This window comes from Rhinolophus hipposideros, assembly GCF_964194185.1.
Source record: "Rhinolophus hipposideros genome assembly, chromosome: 4".
Lineage (NCBI taxonomy): Eukaryota > Metazoa > Chordata > Mammalia > Chiroptera > Rhinolophidae > Rhinolophus > Rhinolophus hipposideros.
Window position 1 is genome coordinate 29,181,685 of NC_138050.1, and position 16,603 is coordinate 29,198,287.

The 16,603-nt window shown below is 33.9% G+C and overlaps 1 protein-coding gene across 2 annotated transcripts in view; it reads left to right on the forward strand.

Annotated features, from left to right (window-relative positions):
- The window catches only part of TRAPPC11 (trafficking protein particle complex subunit 11), a 43,138-nt gene that overhangs the window by 1,023 nt on the left and 25,512 nt on the right, over positions 1-16,603 (forward strand). For both annotated transcript variants that reach the window (XM_081046775.1, XM_081046774.1), the window contains exons 2-11: positions 922-1,146; positions 3,179-3,348; positions 3,964-4,034; positions 5,248-5,362; positions 9,433-9,532; positions 9,889-9,962; positions 11,494-11,590; positions 13,191-13,324; positions 13,966-14,113; positions 16,258-16,351. In XM_081046775.1, the coding sequence (XP_080902901.1) occupies positions 943-1,146; positions 3,179-3,348; positions 3,964-4,034; positions 5,248-5,362; positions 9,433-9,532; positions 9,889-9,962; positions 11,494-11,590; positions 13,191-13,324; positions 13,966-14,113; positions 16,258-16,351 (1,207 nt within the window). In that variant the 5' untranslated portion in view covers positions 922-942. The remainder of the gene's footprint in view (positions 1-921; positions 1,147-3,178; positions 3,349-3,963; positions 4,035-5,247; positions 5,363-9,432; positions 9,533-9,888; positions 9,963-11,493; positions 11,591-13,190; positions 13,325-13,965; positions 14,114-16,257; positions 16,352-16,603) is intronic.

Below are 16,603 nucleotides of genomic sequence, written 5' to 3' on the forward strand. Positions count from 1 at the left end.
CTGAAATGTGCTGGGAGTGTCCAATACACACCGGATTTTGAAAACTTAGTACCAAAAAAAGTAAAATATCTGTTTAATAGCTTTTATATTAATGTTGACATGATAATATTTTGGATATATTGGTTAAATAGAATATTATTAAAACTAATTCCACCTGTTTCTATGTTTTTAGTGTGACTGCTAGAGAATGCACATAGGATACAGCAGGGGGTGCATACATATCACCTCATTCACGTGGATTCAACGTAGTACCTGGTGCCTGGCAAATTCAAGTTTTACTTTTTTGGAATTTTCTGGAATTTTTTCTTTTTTCCCCAATAGTATTTTCAATCTGCAGTTGGTTGACTCTGCAGATATGAAGCCCTCAGATACGGAGGGCCGATTCTATTTAGATAATTAGCATAGTATTTAAAAAAATATCCCAGGAATTCAGAAATTAGATGTTAGCAATTACAGAGAAATTAGAGACTTTTTACTTTATTGTATATCTAAGTCAGTAATTATTTTTCTTTATAGCTGAAGTAGGTCATGAGACCTATTTTAATTTGATCATGCTTTCTTGGTCTGCTCATCCCAAATTTCTGTGCGCATTTTGAGATGTTAATGAAAGTACTGATTTGTCTTAAAGTTGACTACAACCTTTGTAATGTGAAAGACTTCTTTTATAAATGCAATAACAATAATAAATTTCAGTAGGTCAAATTAGACTTGATCTTAGCCTAAAGGCCGAGAAGCAATAGTAGGTCAAATTAGAAATTAAAGTTTTCCTTTTTCATCTTTTGTATTAGCTTGATAGTTTGCAGACACTTCAAAGTCTTTTTACCATTTTGTAATTTTTCTAAATGGTGGAGTTTCATATATTAACTATGGATATGGACTTTAAAGAATTTAGTTATGAATGTATTAACCTTTGTATTTCAGGTTTTTCTTAACGCCTTGAACATGAGCCCAACACAGTGGGACTTCCCTGTGGAATTATGTTGTCGGCCTATGGCTTTTGTTACTCTTACTGGCCTGGATGTGGTTTATAATGCTGTCCATCGAGCTGTCTGGGATGCTTTCTGTGCCAATCGGAGGGCTGATCGGGTACCAATTTCTTTCAAGGTGCTCCCAGGTGACCACGAGTACCCCAAATGTAGACCCAAGGTAATGAATGGCATTCTGATTGCGTGGATGCTCTCCTTCTCTCCCTCTATCCGTGCGTATAGCATGTTTCCCTGAAAATAAGACCTAATGCGTCTTTTGGAGCAAAAATTAATGTAAGACCCGGTCTTATAGTAAAATAAGACATGTCTTATGTAATATGACATGATATGATATGATATAATATAATATAGGACTGGGTCTTAATTTTTGCTCCAAAAGACGCATTAGAGCTGATTGTTCAGCGAGGTCTTGTTTTTGGGGAAACTTGGTATCTTTTTTGTTCCTATTGCTTATGCTGGAAAACCCCCGAGTTTATTAAGGAATGGTTACAGTAATGCATAAAGAAAACCCAGGGCTTTTTCATGTATGTAATATACTATAGGTGTGTGTTAAAGATAGTTATTTTTTTCAACTCCAGAGGAATAATTACTTTATAATCATTAAACCTTTTATGCTATGAGCCTAGGTTTTCCTTTTTTCATTTGTTTAAAAAAAACCCAATGTCTCCATGAATGCCTCTTAAAAGGATGGTCTCACATTCTCCTTTTATCATTGCCAGTATCATTACAGAATCCATGGACTTTACAGTTTGGTTCAATTTCACACACATTGTTTTGAGCATTTGTTTTGTGTTAGATACCTGGAAGTATGCAATAGGCTGGTGATAGAAATTAAATAACACATGTTCTCTGTCCTTAGGGAGTTCTACATAAACTAAAACAGTTTATTCAATGTGGAATGAGGAAAGGTGTTAGGTTCAAAACTGTCATTTAGGGTGAGCATCATAATAGAGACTAATTTACCTAGAAAAATAATATTTATAATGATAGTATTAATAGCTAATACATATATAGCACTTATGTCAATTTACTTTTTAAAGAAAGTTATGTACACTTAATTGATTTTTTTATTTATCATAATTGTATGAGTTTGATATGACAATCAACTAACAAAGCACATTAATCAAAATAACTGTGCCCTTACCGCCCCACCTTTTTTCTTTTTTCCCCCTAGAATAGAGTTTCTGACAGATTGGCCTCTAGACCAAGTATGTCCTCATCATCTGGAGTGTTTATTAAAAATGTAAATGCCAGGTCTCCTCAGTTAAACTCTGTAAGGGTAGGACTTTGTTACCTGCTGATTCTTTTCATGTGTTTGAGAAACACACACTGGAGACACAGTTTGATATGCCCAGCCATAGAAATGGAGAGCTCTCTCTGAAACTGCAAATAATAGCACCCCTGTCTCTTACACATCTTTTTTTTTTAATGTGGTATTTGTGTCAACGAAGGCCAGTTGCCCAGTACAACTCATCCCCTCTTCTCCTCAATTCTCCAGTTTAGGAGCTTTTTGTTTTCATCTTCCCAGTTCTTTCCTTACTGTTCTTGTTACTCCTCACTTGAAGTAGGCATTACACCAGCATGAGCTGGAATAGTCTGAGTCAGTGCAGGTGCTTTAGAAATAATTAGAAATTTCAGCTGCGTTCTCCAAGGCTAATCCACCTACTGTGTCACCTCCCCACGACCTGGCACTCAGCGCCGACCCCTAAGTGACTGTTCTTAATGCTTCTCTATTTACAAATTGTTCTTCATTTTTCCCTTTAGCCACAAGTAAGGGGAAGTATCATCCTGTTAATATGTCTTGGAACAAATGAAGCCATGTTGGGTTTTAGATAATAGTTTATTTGAGCAGCTTTTACAGGAACAGAAATTGGGGTGAGGAATATAAGTAGAATTGACCTGGAAAGGGGCTCTTTGTGTCTAGGGCATTTGAGAGCCTTGACATCATTAGAAACTCTTGGCTTTGGTCATTCTTTAAATGGAAATTGTCGCAGCTCTTGGGTTGAGATTCTACCGGTAGTACTTGCTAGCTCTTATTTGATCTGTTAGCCAGAATTTCCTTCATCTTAAAAATGGCTCGTGTATGTAACGAATGAGATAAAGGCACATAAAGTACTTGGCGCTCAAGGATAGGTGGTTTCTGCTGCTGTTATTATCAAGTAACTCTTTCCAACTTTTGCCAATATTTGCAGAGAACTTCATATGAATGGTACATTCCGAAAGGGATCTTAAAGACTGGCTGGATGAATAAACATCTGAATCTGGTGCCAGCGCTGGTGGTTGTGTTCTATGAACTGGACTGGGATGAGCCTCAGTGGAAGGAAAAGCAGTCAGAGTGCGCTACCAGAGTGGAAATAGTCAGGTCTGGTCTTCTCCGTTTGTCAGGTTGACTGGTTAGGCTGTACCTGTCTTTTGTTTACTAACATTTATTGAAGGCAACTGAATGCTGTTTAGATTGCAGTGGTCACTTTGGGGATCGCTGACCTCTAGTGAAACTAGTTTAGTTCCTTACAGGAAGCATTAGTATGAACTTCTGCAATGCTAAGCAATGAGAAGAAATTAGAAGACACATTGATCCGAATTTCCAGATGCTTTTTCTTGCACTTACATTTTTGAAGATACAGCAAACTGCCCTTTAGTTCCACATATACTTTTGCCTAATCACCATTTCAGTTGCAAAATAATTCTTTTGAATGACTACTCTGTCATGTATCACTATAAAGAAATAAGTTGTATTATAACTTTTACATAAAAGTATGTATTAAGCTTTTGCTTTTAAAACGTATTTTTGTAAGGAGGAGAAGCTTGATATGAGATACTTTTAGAATTTAAATGATTGTGGCATATATGTTTCTTATGCAGTGTTTTTTTAATTTGTAATTTATATTTGAATTATCAAACATATTTTATGTAAAGTCTTGAACACATTAAAAATTTTTTTTTATTATTTAATTAATTTTATTATTTTCCACTGCAGGCAAAGTTTACAAGGGAGAAACACAAAAGTTGCAGTGGTTCTAATTCAGAAGAAAACCCCTTTACCCCCAGGTATCAAAAAGTTAATTAATAACTAATTGCCTTGTACCTCCAATTCTTATTGCCAGGAGGCATAATTTTTAATGTTACAATCTTTTATGCACATATATTTTTACGGATAAATGTTTTCAGATTTATTGGGTGGATACCCAGGAGAGCCATTTCTGGCAACATGGGTGGATCTTGAGATTATTATACTAAGTGAAATAAGTCAGACAAAAAAGGTCGAGAACCGTATGATTTCACTGATAACGTGGGATATAAAACTGAAAGAAACAAAGGAACAAACAAACAAACAAAAACTGATAGACATAGACAATAGTTTAGTGGTTACCAGAGGATAAAAGAGGGGGTGTGGTAGTAGATGAGGGTAAACAGGATCAAACATATGGTGATGAAAGGAGAACTGACTCTGGGTGGTGAACACGCAATGTGATATATAGATGATGTATTACAGAATTGTACACTTGAAGCATTACTAACCATTGTCACCCCAATAAACATTAATTTAAAAAAAATCTTTCATGCATTCAGTTATGCATGAATGTGTGAAAGATGGTGTGTTAACTTTAGAAAGTACTTATAATGCATGAATATATGTTAAACAACTAAAAATATTAAAGAGTGCAAATCTTTCTAAGTCGTACTCCCTGAGTTCTACTTATCTTCCCATGAAGGCATGTATCAATTGACAAAGCAGTTATTCACTTGATTTTTTAAAAAGGTTTACTTATCTGTGATGCATTTGAAATTATGTATCTTCTGTAATATTTTTTTCTTAATTTGCAATGGGGCTAAGAAAAATGATACCAGATTTCTAATTTCCTGTAAGAAAATGTCTTGGTTTCAAATGCTTGTTTCTTCTACCTTGTCATATATTGAGAGGCCAAAATATTTTTTTTTCTTTCTATGTTGAAACCTACAGCATCCTGAATAGTTTTGGAAATCATTTTCATGAGTTACCGCTTTCATTTTTAGTTTTGGTTTTTTGAAATAGTTACGTAGTGTATCTGTTGGCATTACATGCCCTGTCTTGGCTCAGTGTATCTTGGCTTAACTTCTAACAACCCCACAGAGTTCTCAAGAACCCCAGGAGCCCTACTGGCTGGGTGACAGTGGTTTAGGGTTTTATTCTTAATGATATTGTTCAGATTTGGGAAAATGTTCATTTAGAAAAATGACATTAATTATTTTCTCTCTTTATCTTTATGTGACTTTTTAACAGGAGAAGATGTCATTGCTTCAGAAAGGGCTGCAGCTTTATGTAATGCATGTGAACTCTCAGGAAAGTCTTTGTTTGTACTGCCCCACACCGACCACCTTGTGGGTTATATTATAAGGTAAATAAAGGTCTTTGGATTTTTTTTCTTTATATTGTTCTTTAGGCATTGAGAAATTGATATTTAGACCCATTTATTAAAAAATAAAATGTTCATGGGAAAAAATTCAAATGGAATTTACAGAGGATATAAGACAAAAGTGAAAGTCCCCTTTGTCAACTCCTTAACCTTCTCCAATTCCTTGAGGTAACCATTATGAACAACTTAAGTTTCCTTTCTTTTTTTTTTTTTTTTTTAATTTATTGGGGTGACAATTGTTAATGAAATTACATAATTTCAGGTGTACAATTCTGTATTATATCATCTATAAATTCTGTATTATATCATCTATAAATCCCATTGTGTGTTCACCACCCAGAGTCAGTTCTCCTTCCATCACCATATATTTGATCAGTTTCCTTTCTAAAAAAACCTGTTTTTATATAAAAATAAATGTAATCACATCACACATACGGAACTGCCACATAACATTACCTCATTGACACCATATGTATCCATGTAGGCCAACTTCATTTAAAAAAAAAAATTTGCATGTTTTTTTTATTGTACTTCTCTTTAACTGTATATGTCCTTTTATGACATACCTTGTTTGTCCTTTCATATGAGCGTCTCCATTTCTGGCCTCTTGTTTTACTTCATTTTCAATGTGTTGATGTGTATGTTTAAATAATTTTTAAGAGTCTGAGCCCCATCATATCTTAAATGTCTTTATAAAGCATGTATGTATAATGGGCGTATTACCCTAGGGTACAACATTATCTCACAAATTATGTGACCACGCTCCACTTTTTTTCCATGCACTTAGTGTTGCAGAGGAGACATTTTATAGTATTAAGTTTCTGGACATGATGTATTTAGATATGAGTATTTTCATTGATTTTTAACTGTATAAGTGTTTCCCTTTCATTCTGTATAAGTGTCCTTAAAATAAAGAACAGTTTAGTTTATCTTTGATTATTGCTTCTCTCATGTTTGTTCCTGTCTCTCAGAAGTAAACTTCTAAATTTCATCTACAGGGGAGTTATATGCCATTCTCATTGGTATATAAATGAAATGACTTCTAAGACAGAGAAGCATAAATCCAGAAAGAAAGCATGAGAAGGCAACAAAAAAAAGATGAACTGAAAACTTAAATGCAATTAGCAAAATAAATCTCCACACTGGAAGCACTAGTCGAATTGATACTATAGCAAGTCAGATCAGTAGTGCTAAGGATAAAATTCAGATGACTACCCAGAGTGCAGAGGAAAAGGATAACGAGTTTGTTTTTCAGCGTAGGACTCACCGGGAGCACAGAGAGGAGAGGCGCAGTACCTAGGTAGCTGGTGGACACACCCACCTGTGCTTGCCCCGGGCACTGTGCTCATCCCAGCCTACCAGCCGGCCTCTGGCTGCCTCTCCAGGCCTGTACAGTTCTTCTCTGTCCTTTGTGCTTCAGTAGTTCCCTGTTCACAGTGCTGTTTCTTGTCTGTGCTTTCACATTAGCCCTCTTTTCTAGGCGCTCTCTTACTCAGCTGTTAAGGCTCAGCTGTCATGCAGCCTTCTTTAGAAAGTCATTATCCTCTGTCCTATACCTCAACTCAGTGATTCTTAACTGGGGTGATTTTGCCCTCCAGGGCACATTTGGGAATGCCTGGAAACACTTAGGATTGCACAACAGAGGGTCTCCTAACTGACATCGCTCAGGTGGAGGCCAGGGAGGCTGCTGTGCATGCTGCTGTGCGCGGAGAAGCCACACAACAGAGTCACCTGGTCCAAACATGGAGAGTGTTGAGATTGAGAACCTGCCTTAATGCCTGACCCTTCCTCAGCTTTCAAATTTAGTACTATCATGGATACAAGAGAAACAAGATGCGGCTTCTGCGCTGAACCCCTGTGGTTCTATTGGGGATAATGAAACACCTCAATAAGGACTACAGTGTCAAAATGACTGATGTAAAAAGCAAGACATCCAAAATACGGATGTGAGCACCGGGGTGCATAAGGCAGTCCCTTTCCTCATCTTTGTATTTTTTCTTAAGAGAGAGCATAAACCTGAATATCAGTAAATCTTCATACTCAGTGTCTGATCTGGGAGGAATTAGCAGAGTTACTGGTGGCACCCTTACTCATTTGTGTGCTTTCAGGACATTGTGATGTATTAAGTATACATGCTACAAGCTGTCAGTGATTTGGTTAATTTTGTTTAAGTGTCAAAGTGGTAGAATGTTTATAAAACTTGCCTTAATGTGTTGAGTGAGAATCTTTTCTACCTGAGAGGTTCAGTGATCATTTGAGTGCAAAATACTTGAGAATTGTCAAACTTATGATGAGTTAAGCATTTTGCTTTATTTAAAAAAAAGTGTTTTGAATTCTCAGACCTTTCCTCTTAGCAACAGGCTGGCTGTCACTGTCAGGCTAACCAGCAGATTTAAAAAAATTGAACTTTGCCTTTCCAAACAAAGGTGACATTTTAATAACACGTAAGGAAGCAAATGCTTTTCAGAGGAAAGTTGTGCTATAGAGAGAATGTGCTGAAAATGAAGTGTCTCAGCATTTTGATTTTTTTTCTGAGACCAATTTAAATGTGTGGTCTATATAATTATTTGCTGTCATCATCAACTGTACTCTTGAAAATATTGGAAACAATCTTCTGACTAGTTTAAAACTATTTCAAAAAAAGTTCAAATAGGTCCAAACTCACTTGTTAAAAATATAAAACACCATATACACGTACACAGATTCATGTAGTTAGATTTTGGATCTCTGATCTATATGCCTTTCCTTAAAGTAAGACTTGGGACTTACAAAATGCCATGAGCATTTTGATGGGTGGGACTCTAACCCCCTGTCATGCTTAGTGAAAAGGCTGTAGGGAAAAGAGGAAAGGATGTAAGTAGTCCGACACTCCTGCTGCTATTGCTTCTGCTTTTCTTACTGCCTTTACTTTCAGCCTTTAGCCCAGGATCTACCTTTAATAGTAACTTCCTTTTAAGTATATGGTAGCTCTTTGCTGTGGCCCCTAGAGCTATATGACTATTTTTCCCTATTACATCCTTGCCGAAATTCAGGAAAGCTCCTTTTCTTTTAGACTTAAGTCAGAATCTATAGCATGGCAGCTTGAGTGTTCTTCACCTGAGAACCGATAGCTCTGTTTCCTAGTGTTAGTGATAGCTTTTCAAAGTTCAGCTGTAGTGACTTATATGTTTGCATACTCTAAATAAAAAGAGTGCCTAATTCATGTGCTAGTGTAGTCGTAGCAGAAAATGGATCCCATACTATCTTTGCCTGAATTTTGCTAGAGTGAATACCATAGATCTGCAGGATAAGTCACACAGTGGGAGATGCTTGTGATCAGAATTTTTTTTTTCTTCAAATTCCTGGTTTAATAAAGACATGTTTATTTTGAGACAAAAGGTCCCAAACATCAGGCTGTTCACAAAAATAAATATTATCAGAATTTTAATCTGAATTACCTGGTAGGATAAATTCCATTTTGAGACAAGTCAAATAATAAATTTAAAGGGTAGATGTCTGTAGTTTTATATGTGTGTATATAAGTATATATCCATGTGTCTGTGTATGTCTTGTCTGGTTCAAAACAAGTCAGTTAGGTTCCTGCCTTCATGGAGGAGCTGATCTAGTTGACGAGACTGAAATCATCCATGTCGAATACCAGAGCACTGCCAAGCGTGCAGACCGCGAATACGGGTTGTTAGGCCCATAGGATCTCAGAGAACAAATGGGTAGTGTGGCCTGGGAAGGCTTTAAGCTTTAAAGAAGAGGAAGGACTGCCGCTGTGCCGTGAAGGCTTAGATGAGGGGGAAGGAAGTAGTGGTTATTTGGGGACAGGAACATCATGAAAAAGCATGGATATTTAAAATTCAGTGAGTTTAAATCACTAAGCGGGAAGTCTTATTTTTAGATTTTTGAAATTTAGAAATGTAGGTTATATTTTGCTTTACTTTTAATCTTCATCACAAGATAAACCAGACATGATCAGAATTTTACTTTTATTTCTTACAAGTATGATTCTTGAAAACATTTTGGTTTAAAATAACTAGTATTTGAATGTTGTTGTTTTTAAACAGATTAGAAAATGCCTTTTATGAACACGCACAGACTTATTACTACACTGAGATTAGAAGAGTGAAATCTCATAAAGAATTTTTGAATAAAACAACACACCAGGTATGTGTTTTTTCCTAAAGAACGAATTATAGGGGCATTCTAGAGCAGATTATTCATCACTGGTTAATTTGGGGGGAATATTAAGTATCTTTAATACTTTGACGTTTTTAAATGGCTTCCGTAGTTTTAAAGCATTTAAAACCTAATTAGTTATTGTACCCTTTGCCCTTAAAGTTCTTAAATATAGGTTTTCATGGTCTTCTTAACGATGCTTATTTATTGGAATAATTCTTGGACTTTTATTTTGAACATTTTCCTTCATACTTTTATGTCTCCTCTTAATAAACATTATTACAGTTTTTACACTTTAAAGAGAATGTGTAATAATGATTTTTTTTTTCTATTCTGTTTTTCAGCTTTTATTTGTTAGACATCAGTTCAAAATAGCTTTCTTTAGTGAATTGAAACAAGATACACAAAATGCTCTGAAGTAAGTTTCTAACAGTTGTTAAACTAAATTTTTCTTATTTATGGTAACAATAACATGTTAATGGTAATTTCTGAATCACAACCAAACTTTAAAATGTGTATGTTGGCTTAGATTCAGGTATGTAGTATTTAGTTTGTCTAGAGATGAATGGACTATAATATTTTGGGATTTAAAAAAAATTCCATTATCGGAACTACATTTCATAGTGTTATAAGGCTTGGTGGTCTACTTTAATGAATTTTTATGATATAAAGACACATAATATTAAAATTTTCCCATAGATTACTTCTTATTTGTATATTTAATAGATCCTCATGTTAAGACTGATTTCCAAAGTTAAATATACATTACACATTATCAGACTATGAATTTCTTAAGGTTTATAGTGCATTTATTTTATTCAACTATGATTTTTTAAATTAAATTTATTTTTTAGTTTATAATCTCTATCAGTAGCATCATTTTTCATTCAAAGGTTCTGTTTAGAGCTTTGATGAGTAGTTGCAGATGTATTGGCAGTGGTTAAGCATTTTATTCCTTTGCTTTTAACTAAGCACAAGTTAATAAAACATGATCTCTTTGTAGCTTTGTCTCAATTTTTGAAGATTGTGGCAGTATAACAAAAGGATGAAAAAACAGCGACGTATCCTAAAATAGAGGAGAGGCTAAGTGTACAGGGGAGAAAACTAGAGAAATAATTAAATATGTCTATTCAAAGGAATATTGCAGAAACCTCTTTTTGTCACTGAGGTGCAAAGCACCAAATAGTGTTCTCTAAATCCCAACAACATGTAATTAATGTAGTTCTTCTCTTTTTTTTTAAATCCATGGTATTAATTAAAAACCTTTACTTCCAATTCTGTTAAAAAATATTTCTGGAAAGAAAAATTTTATCTGTAGAAGTTAGCAGCAAACAGTTTTCTTTGGCAAAGACTTACGATTTCCTCATTACCTTCCATGTTCAGGCCAGGCTCTACCAGGCTCTCTTTTCTCACACATTCTCTACTGTAGCACCAGCTGCCCTAAGGACATTTCCCTCCCTCTGGCCTGTACCCAGGCTGGGTATTCACTTAACCTACAGAGATACTTGCGTTTAAAAACTGTTGACCTGTGCTGTCTTGATAGCACCTTCTTGGCTAATACAGTTTCTATTTGTTTGAGAAGCTCATTATGATGCTTTTAAGAAATACTTATTTTTTTAACAGAATGCTAATTTTAAAATGTAATTCTGGACAATTGTTCACTTTATTTTGGCTTTTCAACTTATTTTCTATTAGTTATTGACAAATGTTAATGACAGAACAATGCACATGATGGTATTGTTCTTAGTGAAAAATCAGTGAATCTTGTCACACGTTATTAATATATCATTTTTCAGGAAATCAGAGATTAATACATATATGTTATTGAGCTGTTGAGTGCTAAGAAATGTTGAGTCAGTATCATCTGTTTCTAATAATTTTGTTCTTAAGAATCTTTTCTTAAAATAAATTTATATCATAATTAACCACCTTCCTCATGTTTATATTAGGAATTATAGGACCGCCTATAATCTTGTACATGAATTGAGAGCCCATGAAACTAATATTCTGGAAATTAAGACAATGGCAGGATTTATAAACTACAAGGTAATAGTTCTACTTCCAAATAAAGAAAATTTGTTTTTAAATATAAAATTATTGTTTTAAAATTTGAAAATCAAAATTAGTTACTTGCTCTGAAAAGTATTTGATTAATTGTGCTCTCTTCCTTTATGTCCTTTATCGCAAGGATACCTGGTTCTTAGCAGCTTAATTGTAATGCTTGGTTTTGAGTTTATAGGTGTTAGAGTTTTCATTTAGAGCAGTTTCACTTTTGTAAAACTCCTTTGGGAAGTTCTTTTCTTTGTTTTTAAGTGGGAGCAGGAAGAAGTGAGAAGAAAGCTGCTTATATTAGTGAATATTGAAAGGTGCAACATATTAGAATTCTGTAAGATTTCCTTGGTTTAATAGCACAGCCATAAGAAAGGTGTCTCTATTCACCTTCGAGGACACTTTTATACTTGTTATTTACACATTTTAAGATTGTATATGGTAGAAATGGATGCTCCCAGAGGCAAGTGAGGTGTGTTTGTTTTGCTTGTAATCTTACCACACTCACTGGGTTGGTGATGTGCGGGCAGGTGGACACTTTAATTCATTGTTTCTGTAAGTGTAAATTGGTCCAGCTTCTATAGAGAATCCTTTTGCAATGACTACAAATATAAACGGATGTTCCCTTCGAACTAGCAATTCCATTTCAAGAAATTTATCTGACACATGTGCTAAGACTTGCAAATCACATATATGAGAATATTTATTGCATCTTGTAATAGGAAGAGATTGGAAATAACCCAGCAATAAGTGACTGGTTAATATCAATTATAACTCCAAATAATGGAATAATATACAACTAGTAAGAATGAGGCAATTCCATATATTGATATGGAATGAGATCCAAGATACATTGTTAGATGAAAAAAGTAAGGCACAAAGCAGCGTATTTAGTAAGTTGCTATTTGTATAAAAATAATAGTTTATATATAAACGTGTTGGTTGCCTCTGGAAAGGGAAGTTGGGTGGCTGAGGAACAGAGCTAGATGAGAGGCTTTTCATATATTCCTTTGTACCAACAACATAAAATTAAAACGTGTATGAGCATATAGAAATAAATTTAGGCTTTATTTCTTCTGTTTTTCCTTTAACCCTACATACACATAGATTATTACTGTTTTGAAATAGCATCCTTGACCAAAAGTTTTCAGGAATTTTTGTAGTCCTTATTTGATATGGAAGCTGCTGTGTTCTAATTGTGCTACAGAAAGTCTTTAGCTTTCTGACTGTTCTACAACTGAAAGTTAATCTGTCCTTTCTCAGTTACCTTTTGGAGATATTTTATGTTTGTCCACCGTTATGTTCTTTATTGAGTATACGTTTTTATATTCTATTCTGTACTTTTAAAAGGCTCTTCTAAAGTGTAGAATAAGTTCAGTACAAATATTAAATAATTGATTTTATTTATCAAAGGGACATAACCTCTGGTTTTAGCATAAACATTCTGATAGAGAAAATCAATTCTATCCCAAAGAACTTCAGAGAAGGAAACCTGATAATCTTTAAAGTTAGTCTCCGATTTTATACGTTTTTAAATGACTGTGCCTTTTGACTTTGATTTTCTTTTTAACTTTGGGATTGAATTTACGTTTTGCAGATCTGTAGGCTGTGTTTTCAGCACAACACCCCATTGGATGCAATTGCTCAGTTCCGAAAACACATCGACTTGTGTAAGAAAAAAATCGGAAGTGCAGAGTTGTCGTTTGAGCATGCTGCATGGATGTCTAAACAGTATGTTTTACATCGTACTTTTAGAAATTTTTTTTTTTCTAAGTATTGGGATTTGGAGGGATGGAACTAGCATGGACTTTGGTTCAAAATTGAACTAAGACATTTGTCAGTAAGTGGGTTTTTAATGATCTAGTGTATGTTTCCAGTAATAGTAGAAATTGATTCATACAGTTCCCTAATGGAAATAGGTTAATTCATGGTACCATCTCTTTCATGCATTTATTGAGCTTCTGCCATGTGTCTAGATACTGAGAATGTAGCAGTGAACAAAAAGAAAATCTCTGCTGACATAGAACTTGCTGTTTGGGACTGGCTTTTAAAAATTGCTAAAATGAAATTATTCCCAGAAACATGAATGTATTTGAGTGGTGGGAACTATATTCACAACAGTTTTGGTGGTATATTTATAAAGACTTGCTAGCACAGAAGAGTTGACTTAAATACAGAATTTATCTGTAACCTACAATTAGTGTATATTAGTGTTTGCACAAAGAATCCCACCAATTTATAGTTCATCACTAGCATTATTTTAATACAGTCTGCTCGGGTATGGTTCTAGGATGAATAATTACAGAAGTAAGCCTTTTCTTTATTTTTTGTTTTTCATTCTTTTTTTTATTTCTTGATTTTTTTTCTTTAAGATTCCAGGCCTTTGGAGATTTATTTGATGAAGCTATTAAATTAGGGTTGACAGCTATTCAGACACAGAATCCTGGTTTCTATTACCAGCAGGCAGCGTACTATGCGCAGGAGCGGAAACAGCTTGCAAAAGCCCTCTGTAACCATGAAGTAAGTTACCGACTCCCAGGTTATTTGGCATTTAAGAAATTGATTCATCTTCTCTTGAAAGAAGACAAGAGTGATTGATGTTCGTAATTGTTTCTAAGCCTTTGAATATAATCAGTTTTTATCTTTCATGTTTTCAGGAATTGTGATTATTTTCAGTTTTAGCCTGAATACTCCATGTTTACCTGTGAATTAAGCAGAAGTTTTTCTTTGAAGAACTGATTTATGATTGTCACTAAGTTAGTGATTTAGAGAAGAGAAACTTACTTTAAAATAAAAGCCACACTTTAGTCTGTGTCACACTGTAAATGCAATGTTTTGTTTCTGTGACCATGTCTGTAGGAGTTTGAAGGACACTGAAGGCACATGCTTTATTTTTACCCACCAGAGAGGATAACTTTGGACTTATTTCTCTTCCTGGGGTTTTTTTCTGTGTGGAAAACTCCTGGGAATCTATTTGAGGCATAATGTTAATTGCAGAGTTTCTTAAACTTGTATTTTGCCTTTCTCTTGAATGATTATATTTAGATACCAGTTTCCCCCATAAGCACCTTTCAAATCAGAACAAGTTCTGTATACATGTAAATACATTTACATTCATATAGTTAATATCAGTTTATTTTCACTTAAAATCTGCAGTTTACTTCTCTGAAGATAGGTGAATATTATCAATACTACTACTTAAAAAACTCTTCCAAAAGCAGTTTGATTATTAGTACTTTAAATGTATGAGTTTTTTTCCTTAAATCATGATCTAACTCGACTATATTCTGCCATATTGTTTGTATATGATTTATAACTTCATTGCTTGATATATATATATATATATATATATATATATATATATATATTTAAAAAGTTTGGTATATTGTAATTTGAACACAATACTTTAAAAGGTGGTTAAAACTAGGTTTTATAAAGGTGTGAGGAAATGGTCATTACTGAATATCATTGGCTGGAATGTAAAATAGTATTTCTGTCAAATAATTATTTGAGAGAATCGCTTCTTGGCCTTTTGGCTAAGATCAAGTATAATTATTTGAGAAGCCTCCAAATCGTGTATATCTTTTGACCCAGAATTGCATTTTCAGGAAGGCTAAAGCAGATAAGCAATCCTAGGAGATAAGTACTAAGATTTATTTACAAAGTTCTGACAGATTTATTAATCGTAATGTAAAATAGAAATAAAACTATAAGGAGTTTGTTAAAATGTGGACAAGCAGGCAGCCATAAAAAATAATGTTTTAGAAGAATATTAAGGATTTGGTGAAAGGTACCAGAATATACATAAATCAAAAAAGCAGCGTGAAAAATTATTCCAATTGATAATGAATAAATGTTTGCATACAAAGTGTGGAAGAATAATATATACATTATTAACAGTGGGTAGTAGGTTTATAGGTAATTTAAATTTCTATCCTTTCAATTTTGGATGTTTTCTGCAGTTTTCAATAGTCTACTTGTATTACATTTTGATTTCAGAGGGGGGAAGTTATAAAAAAGATTAAAAAATATAAAGCAATGTAAATATGTAAATTATTGTGCCAAAAGTGTGCCTCCCCTACCAATGCCAGGACTTAAACACTAGTGATAAAGAAAGAAAATAGTCTTTTCTTTTTAAAATTTCTTATAACATTATTTTTATTTGCACAAAACGTACTTACACACATGGAAAAAACATCAAGCATAACTTTTAATATATTTGTACTGGTTTATTGTAACAAAGGTAAGAAAATGTAAAGTTAGTTACAGTAAGTTCACACTTAACATTTAAGCTAAACGATGTATAATGAAACCAGTTTTGGAGGCTAATTGATATAAACAAGAGTTAAGTTCTTAAGGGTTAACTCATGTTATAATGAAATGATGTTGAATGAAATGACGTTATTTGAGGACTTGCTGTACTATGAAATCATTTGTCAGAATCAGGTTGATATATTCAATTTAATTTTCATAAGACCACCAAAATATTAAATGAAACATCTTTAATTTTTGTAAACATTTGTTAAAATAGTCACAATTTTGATATTTGAATGTGTTTGGTATTTGTATTTATGAAAACTTTTTTATTCTATCAAAGACTTAGGGAGAATTGGTTTGTGATGGGTTACATGAACTCTTATTTAGGGTTGTGTTTTAATTTACAGGCTTCTGTAACGTATCCCAATCCTGATCCCTTAGAAACACAAACAGGCGTTCTTGACTTTTATGGACAAAGACCATGGCGACAAGGAATACTAAGTAAATAATTTTTCCCTCTTCTCTTTTTTCTCAGCCTCAAAAGGCAAAGATATCATTTTTCTGTTGGCTACATTCAGCATAACAAATTATGTTGAGGTAGAAATGGGTGCTTTTAAAACATTTTTTAAAAGATTTTCAGTTCTTTCTAGGATGCTTTGTTTGAATTACATCTCAGAATAACTAGTACTTAAAGATGTGGATCTGATTAAAACATTTAGGGCAGCTGTTGTCTTAAAACAACAAAATTAATAA